This window comes from Pseudomyrmex gracilis, unplaced genomic scaffold (assembly GCF_002006095.1).
Source record: "Pseudomyrmex gracilis isolate BER0280 unplaced genomic scaffold, ASM200609v1 scaffold_1042, whole genome shotgun sequence".
In the NCBI taxonomy this organism is placed as follows: Eukaryota; Metazoa; Arthropoda; class Insecta; order Hymenoptera; family Formicidae; genus Pseudomyrmex; species Pseudomyrmex gracilis.
The window spans coordinates 31,862-41,018 of record NW_018021626.1 but is presented as its reverse complement, the minus strand read 5'-3'; the positions used below and the strand labels follow the sequence as shown (position 1 = coordinate 41,018).

The 9,157-nt window shown below is 36.0% G+C and overlaps 2 protein-coding genes across 8 annotated transcripts in view; one reads left to right on the top strand and one right to left on the bottom strand.

Moving 5' to 3' along the window:
- Positions 1-1,629: 1,629 nt before the first annotated feature.
- LOC109861796 lies at positions 1,630-6,134 on the top strand. Its single transcript, XM_020441609.1, is given in 4 exon segments — positions 1,630-2,129; positions 3,750-4,068; positions 4,071-4,247; positions 4,745-6,134. Coding segments are annotated over 4 exon segments (1,446 nt in total). The 5' UTR covers positions 1,630-1,857; the 3' UTR covers positions 5,423-6,134.
- Positions 6,135-6,507: 373 nt separating this feature from the next.
- Positions 6,508-9,157, bottom strand: part of LOC109861794 (leupaxin) — a 29,802-nt gene continuing 27,152 nt past the window's right edge. For 6 of the 7 annotated variants that reach the window (XM_020441607.1, XM_020441604.1, XM_020441605.1 and 3 more), the window contains 2 exons: positions 8,162-8,282; positions 6,508-8,066 (listed from right to left, as the gene is read on the bottom strand). In XM_020441607.1, the coding sequence (XP_020297196.1) occupies positions 7,921-8,066; positions 8,162-8,282 (267 nt within the window). In that variant the 3' untranslated portion in view covers positions 6,508-7,920. The remainder of the gene's footprint in view (positions 8,067-8,161; positions 8,283-9,157) is intronic. The other variant, XM_020441608.1, reaches the window with a different exon arrangement.

Sequence of the window (9,157 nt, the reverse complement as noted above, 5' to 3'; positions counted from 1 at the left end):
GAGTGTAAATTTTTACACGCGAGTTTTTTTTGAATTGAATATCAATTCTTAAAATTCATATTGGATGCTAGATTTGCATCACATATATGAGAGATCCCATCTACCCCCCTAACTAATTTTGAAAATATTGCGAAAAAATACTCCTCAACCAGGAGTCGAATCTGGAATCTCCGGCTTTACGGCCCGGAAAGCCAGGTTCGATTCCTGGCTGAGGAGTATTTTTTCGCAATATTTTCAAAATTAGTTAGGGGGGTAGATGGGATCTCTCATATATGTGATGCAAATCTAGCATCCAATATGAATTTTAAGAATTGATATTCAACTAAAAAAAAACTCACGTGTAAAAATTTACACTCGACAAATATATATATGCATATATATATATATATACGTAGTTTTCCGCACAACATCCTGCGATCGGCTCGGATGACCGTAATTATTTCTTAGTTTAGTAACTTTACAATACTTTGATGAAATAATGCCCAGAATGATATTTTAAGAAATCTAATAAACATATTTACTTAAAAAACTAACAAAAAAAAAACAAAATTTAATAAATATTAATTATAGATATGATATTATATATATTTATAACATTTAATAAATATAGGTAAATAAATAAGTAAATGAAAAAAATAACTTATAGCGATTTCGGCTGGTTTGCACCGACTGCACATTTCGGGTGTCGGTGCAAATTGTGAGTTCGGCTGGTCGAATGGCAGCAGTTCTTTGCTGGTTCCGCGTATTCGTCTGAGCTCAGTACACCGCATAGGTGCATGTTGGGTGTACACAAAGTGGCTCTCACAAATTAGTCGGAGTCAGTTAGTGTAATCAGTACACACACCGATGCGGTTGCACTCAATTGCACCAACTCTACACAGGTGGCACACCGGTGCAGACCAGCCGAAATCGCTATTAGTAAAAATCCAAGCTATGTTTTTTCACTTTACATATTTAAAAAGAAAACAATACTTATTGTCGCGCAAACAATTATTTAACTATTGTTAACTGTTTAATTATTGTTAACTGTTGTCAATAGTAAATTTGTTTCTTTTTTACGTTGCTTCTCAAAGTACTCAATTGTTACGCAAATCAAAGCATCTGGTTTAGACATTTAAACAAAATTTGATTTGAATTAAAATTCGAATTGAAACATTTGTTCGATTTAAACATTAAATATATATATATATATATATTGCGCGCACGCATTGTTTAAATATATCACGCTCATCTAGCGCTCCTGGCTCTTACTCACCAGGAGTTTTTATTATGACAAACTAATATTTAAAAATTTATACCGGAAATTATACGAACCTCCTCGGAAGACTCGAAGTTTGGAGGAGTCATACTGTGTGACGCGAATGCATAAAAGCAAATGACGCAAGAAGACGAAAGTTTGATTTCTGATGCAACATTGCAAAGTAAGTAGACGAAACGGAGCGGAGTGGTTCGCGATAACGACGCTCACGCTCACCTCAATTGGCCGCCATAGATCGATAGACTCGCGGTAACCTCGCGAACAGCCAATCGCGACGTTCCACTTGGCACTAAAATCAACCACTCACGAATAGTGACAGACGGGATGGGGGGGGGGGACGAACGATACTGCGCGCGTACTACAGTGTCTACAGTATGCTCTGATGCAGTAGTGTTGTTGCGTCAGCTGATAATGGATGTGTCATCATCTACGCGCTCGGTCGAGGATTAGCAGTTAGTCGGCGTTTTGCGGTGCGATGGTTCGGAGTGATTCGCAGCCGGTCGGTCGGTCGTAGTAGCTTTTTTTTTAAAGATTATATACGTATTTAAGAAGAAAGCAACAGATAGAAAAGACGATATTTTTTTATTGCATGGCGGATTATGTCCTCCATGAAGAGCGTAATCATCACCCTGCCTAAGGAATTGTCGAAGACATTTCCGAACGAGTTGTCGTTTAATAACGCGTGGGCACCCAAATTGAACTTCGCCACATCGATCTTGTCCGATAAAACGACAAGGATGGATTCTGCCATCAGAAAGGTGGTCACCACCAAGGAAGAGGAGGCGCGCGACGTCAAACCCGCGGAAACCAGCGTACGCGGCAAGAAACGTCGACTGGATCATTTGACGTGGGAGGAAAAGCTGCAGAGAAAGTGAGTCACGGATTTCATATCGGGGCTCATGGATATACATGCACGCTCACACACACAACACACACACACACACACACTTGGTCGGATGCTTGTACGATAACATCAGAAGAGAGAAAGCAGATAGACGTCTATTTCCCGTCTAACTTACTTCAAAAAGAGTACTTATTTCCGTACGGAAATCAATAAAGTTCTTTTTTCTAAATAAATAATAAATAATAAAACCATATTTGTTGAGTCGAAACGTGCGTTGTCACGATTTGGGCGTCTGTCCAAAAATAGACGTCTAGTATTTTCTCGTCGCTTCTGACGTCATCACTCAGATAACTGTCAACAAGCGAGGATTCTTATTTTATGCTTTACGAAGAGTCGGATTTTATTTTAAAAATTAAAATGTTTTATATATATATATATATATATATATATATATATATTTTATTTTATTTTATTTTTATTTTTTTTGAATACACAGTTTGTGTGTGTGTGTGTGTGGAACAGATATTCATTTTTCTTATCAAATTACAAAATGTCAAAGCAGATAACAACTGTTCACAGAGCTGCAAATGAGTGGAAAAACCAATATTTACGCAAGACTTGAAAATAAAGTGTTTTTAAGCGAATTACAGACATTTATCATATTGCTTGCGTATTGGTCGTTACATAAGTCACATTTGTTTCCTGTGTGCTGCTTTGATAATTTTATGATAGTGACATAAGGTCTATGATTACAGCTAATTATAAATGCCTCTTTTTTTTTGTACGAATTACATCCGTACAAAATAATATACCAACGCAGAACAAAAACTTCATTATACAGACATATATCAGACATCAAAAGCTTTATGCGATATTAATAGAGTTTTTGTTCTGTGCGGAATATGTTAGAGTTTTATGTAAATTACAAATCTTATTTATCGATTGCTGATGCAATTGCAGAAGTTATTTTTATTATTTTTCTTATATACGTGAATTGTAATGTTGATAATATTATCTGTTACGTCGCGTTTCTCACTGTCTCAGAATAACACATTTTACTTTATTTATTAAAAACTAAAACACTGATAGGGTAAAAGACCCAATTACTGTCATCTGTCCGATTACTGTCACCTGGCTATTTTATTTAAAATATTAAATAAATCCTAAAAAGTTATGCATAAAAACAATCTAACATAGAATTTTAAGTGCAATTAATATAACAAAAAATCCAGCACTCAACATTCGTGTCTCGTTTCTTTCATTTTAGGGGTGACGGTAATAGCTCTCGCATCGTTTTGTTTTAATTATTAAATTTATAAATAAAAATAGAGATTTTGAGAGGCGGTGTTATTTTGTTTCTTATATCAGAGACATCGAATAATACCAGATAAGAAGAAAAACACATGTTTTTTGATAAATAAGTAGTAAAAACAATTCACTAACGCCAGAGTTTATTATTCAGGTGACAGTAATTGGGTCTTTTACCCTATATTTTAAGTTATCACTTTTCTTTAAAATCATAAAAAAATAATTTGTATCTTCTATTATACAGAGAGAGAGAGATCTATTATACATATTAATATTCAAGTATGATAAATCAATATTCGATTTAAGTAGAAATAAATTTGTTTGATATTTGTTTAACAGAAAGCTGAAGAACCGGGTAGCGGCACAGACTTCAAGGGATCGCAAAAAGGCCAAGTTAGACGAGTTAGAAGAAACAGTACGAACGTTGAGAGAAAGAACGGAACAACTCACACAGCAGTGCACGATGTTAAGCTCGCAGAATGAGAAATTAATGACCGAAAACAAAAGGCTCAGAAGCGAGATAGACGTTGTCAGAGATCAGCAACAGCAGTACTGCTCCCTATGTCAGTCTCGTGTCGGCTGCGCTGTACCTTCAACCGGATCTGCAGTATCCATCAACCCTCTGCCGCAGGGTGGAACAGCACAGCCGGCATCGTGTCTGACAATGACGCCAGGAGCAGCCGTCCTGTTGAAGATTATGACTTTCTGTCTACTTTGGAAGAGCTATTCAGAGATCTCCCGGGAGACGACTGTGAAAAACTCCAAGAACTGGCCGAAAGCCTTATGCAAGAAGTTCCCGCCGAAGTGGAAGCAAATACTCAGAGATCAAATGAACAAGTGAGTCTCGGGAGTTTTAGTCCATGTGTAATCCGTTCTTTTCTCTTGTTATTATTTGTATGATTTTTATAAACAAATTAAAAATACTGTCGTAGAAGCCGTTTTGCCATGTTGTGCGGAAAAATATGCGCGTATATATATATATGTATATATAACAATTAAAGAATCTTTAAGGCTCCGAAGTTTCCAAACTAATAAATATATATATTCGGTCATGAGAGCCGTTAAACTAATTCTTTATTAATTGTTAAATTAAAAATATTTCCAAAACATTATTTATATTGTGTAAAATAATATTGTTTTCCTTTTTAACAAGTGCAAATAATCTATCAACGAAGAAATGGATGAAATATTCCGGAGCTAAACAGACTCTTAATACAAACGCAACTTGATTCTTGCTCCCGGAGTAGTTCCGTATGTTTCATTCATTTCCTCTCGCACGTTTTCATGATTCAGTCATTCCCTTTTTAATGACCTGTCCGTGTTTCTCTTTGCAGACAACCCTTGAGGACGATTCCGTTAAGCAATCTGAATATTCAGATGCAATGGTGGGGCAGGCATCAGAAAATGTGGAAGCCGGTCGAACCAGTGAAGGCGTAAATGACATCACTTATCTGGGTGATATAGACCCACATTCTGTTGTTTGCAACACAACGAGCACGGGATCGTTGAAATCGGTCAAAGCCGAGATCAAGCAGGAATCCGAGATAGCGCCGGAAACCGTCTACGGCACGTACGACGAAGCAACCAATTCCATCACTATCTTCTACGGCGAAGAGAACGGCGGTTGCGTGAGCATCCAGGAGTGCGTGCAGGAAGTTGTGAGCACCGGAGAACAGCAGTTGGAGAGCAGCGGCAACGTCTGTCCTGTCGTTGAAGACGCCGGAGTTGCCACGCATCTCACCGTTCCCACGGTGGCCAATCACACGGCCGGCTATCCAACGCAATTCTCACCCACGTACAGAGATGCCATGTCACCCGCGACGAGCGACGTCTACTCGGACGCGGACAGTTCAGGTGTTTTCACCGCGGGTTTTCACGCGACAAAACTGGATTGCTCAAGTCCGGACGGTGGTTACGAGTCGCACGACTCGCCGGACTCGCGTCAATCGAATCTTCTGACCGATCTCGGTATGGAGAACTTCACCGAGCTGTTTCCCGAACTGCTGACCTGACAATTCTCGCGAAGGCGAGCTGCCGTTAGCCGAATCGAAGCAATCGCGAAGTCGCATATTCAATACATTTTTGATAGTACGGGAAAAGCGAGCGACGCGAGAAGTAGAATATCGCGCCGTTGAGACGATGTTTCCTACACATCACAATAAATCCTAAAAAAAAGTCACATTTTTGTAAACAATATATAAAAGATAAAGGAGAAAAAAGAAAGCTATATACCGAAAATATATAATATATATAATGCCGAACAGTTCTCGTATCGCACTTTGAATAAAAAGTTCTAAAATTGTTTTTTACTAGATTTTTTTACAGCAGTTTTTTTTTACACTCGAATATTTCACGAGAAACACGAGGTTAAAGAGAGACTAATTGTAAATATTTTATAAGCTCGAGATATAGAAGAATATACACAAAATATTAAGTTAATAATAAAAAGTCTATATTATAACGTGAAGTTATATAGAAACAAATTAAATCTCTTTAAATGATTTCCAACAAGATATTCTCTAGCACAAAAAAAACAGCACTGTATAGATATAATTCAATATTAACATTAACGTGAACTTTTTTTCATTTGGTGTGTTTTGTACCTATGTGTTTGAAAATTTATCAAGTGTTTTTTCGATATGTCGAGAAGATTGAGTTTATATATACAAACAATATTGATACACACATTTACACACAGAGATATCTATATATGCGATGTTTATTAATGTCATGTATATAAATATAATTTATTTGTATATATTTGAAAATTTATTTTCGATGTGTGCAGCCAAAATTGCCAAATAAAATCTCGAAGGAGTGAAAGAGATGTGTTTCTTGATTTATTGTTCACAACTATATGCTACGCTTATAAACCATGGTTCGCGCGCATATACGCAATGACGCGAATTTGTGTACTCGCTTTCATTTTTCGTAATCCTCTTGATTATCACTTCACTTGCGTGTGATTATTATCGTAACTCGATCGAAGTTAATTTTATATAAATTTCTAACGCGTTGTTCACGCGGTTTGTTAAATCTCAACGCGCTGCCTCTTTTACAATTCTATGTAAATACTTTTACAAGCACGCGCGCGAGAATATTAACCCTCTATGGGCCGAATTTTTTTCTTAAATATAACTTGCAAGGTATTTATTTTGACATTTCAGGTTGATGGTGCTGCCAACCGTTATCAAATATTGTTATTGGTTATTTCAGAGGCATTATATAATTAAGACGTATATACATCATCTTGTGAAAAAAACTAAAACTATTTGATAAAATGTGGATATATTAGCTTGTGACTTGAAAGTTACATGGGCCCATAGAGGGTTAACGCGCGGGATGAGCTTTCGTTATATTTTAAATAACAGTGAAAATTCGGTAGTACATGTAAATACTTGTTCGAGTACGGGATGTGCGTTTATTAGATACACCTGTTAATATACAAATTTATTAGCAGTGTTCAACTAATATATACAGGGTGTCTGAAAAATTTTAATACAGTCGAAATGTGAAAATAGATTGATTTTGCAATTACAGAGAAAAAATGATTTGCAGCTCGTGCAATTTTCTTCAACAACCGAGAGACCGAGCGCAACAAGCGAGCGGGGCTTTGTGATACAGCTTCTTACGATCAGCTGATCTTCACATTTGAAAATCATAGGCACGCACTACAGAGTCATATCGTTTCCCACTCGCGCTCATTATGGCTCGTATTCATTGATCAATAAATAATTTCATCCATTAATTAATGCAAATTTTACACAAAATGACAAATGACTTTTCAGATCGACCCAATCTATAATTTTCACACTTCGGCTTTGTCAAAAGTTTTCAGAGACAACCTTTCTATCAATCCTTTTAAAAAATGGCATTTTACGAATTCGAATAAGTCTAAAAAATGCACTATATTTACCATATTTTTTTATATATATCTATATAAAAACATTCATATAACATAAAAAAAAATATAGAGTTTTTTACTTCAGATTTGTTCAACGACCATCAGAAAGCTCCGCGCAGTGTTTATAAACGGTAAATTATATTCTGACAATTGTCGAGCTAAAAATGTTTGTTAAAACTCAACATTAACAAGGGAAATGATGTGATTAAAAGATAACCATATTTCACAATATATTAATTAAAATCTGACATCAAACTTGAGTCTCGTCGCGATTTATACGCATATTCAATTGCACCATTCAAAAAAATCAATATTTATAAAAAAAAACAAATGGAAACTCGAAAAGAGAGAGAGAGAGAGATTAATTTGTAGGCAATGTGTAAGTCACGTCTCGTGCTTTTTATATAGGGCGAGATATTTTAATTGACTGATTGATCAATCGATGAATTTGCCCATAAACGATAGAAGCAAAAAAAAAAAAAATACTTTTACGTATTGCGTCAAGAGTAATTAAAAACCGAGAGCGCGTAACAGACTCTCCATTTCGTCATATTATCTTACAAAGTCTATGTAATTCGAAGACAATCTTTTTTGTTTTTCAATTATTTATCCAAAGAGTTTATCGAAGCAGCCATGGCAGTAAGGTTTATCGTTTTGCTCTTTGAATGTGCCCTTGTTCAGCTGCTTCAAACAAAATGCACACACAAAGTGCTCGGGGTGGAATTTCCGGAACATCGCCGTTATGCAACGACCTGAATGCAAACAAAATTGTTCATTATTGCGACATCACATATATCAAGTTTGACGTTTTTTCAAAAAAAAAAAAAAACAAAAGCAAGTCTTGTACCAGTAATGGGCTTGTGACATCCCGCGCACAGGGATCCTCTTTTGGCGTGATAGTGCGTCTCGCAATACGGCAATCCCTCATGATCGAAGAAGGAACCGCCCTGGAATTTTTGTCTGCAGTCCTGTTAAAAAAATAACACAGTTGTACATCGTATTTAAATAAATTATGCAAAATACCCTTTAAACGTAAAACAAAAAAATCGAAATATAGAAAACGTGATTTTTGTTCCAGTTGGAAAGTAAAAAATAAACCTATCGGTATCGGTTCATTAACACGTTTCTTGCTGAGTTTTTTTGTTTTGATAATTCAGTTTTGTTATTGAAAAACAAAGAATTTAGAGTTTTTAATAAAATATCGAATAAAATATCTTCTTCTTGTTATTATTAATTTAAAGAATTTAGAGTCTTTAATAAAATATCGAAATTCTGATGTTGTGTAAGTGCTTGCTAAAAGCTCGAATCTTTTCTTGAAATTTGTTTCTTATAGAAACTTGTGAGATGTCGTAGATAAATTATTAATCTTGCCCGTTCACGCGTTACTCACGTGACAAGAAACGTGTCGAGAGAAAATATACGCGACTTGTACATACACGTACATGCGCGTACATTGGGTGTGTCGAGAAAAATTTATATATATGTTATATCTCTTTTGACATTTCTCAGCGCATTGGCGCTGAAATTTCGTGACTTGTTATCCCTAATCATCGATCACAGATTTTCTGAACGGAAATTTATGTTGAAAGAAACATCAATAACGAGCTAATTCTGCTCATTAATTATTGTATATAGTTTCACATATCGGTCTCTTTGTGGTATATACAACGCGAACGGTGGCATCGCCGTCTGTGGCGCTCCTCACTCTCTTCGCATCTGTTGCCACACGCATCCTAAAGCATGAGTCCGAGTCGCTGTGTACACGAACCAGCCGACTCTTAAGTGTCATGTGTGTCTTTTTGTTGTTTTGGGGTTTTCTTTTTTTTTTTTTTTTTTTTTTTTT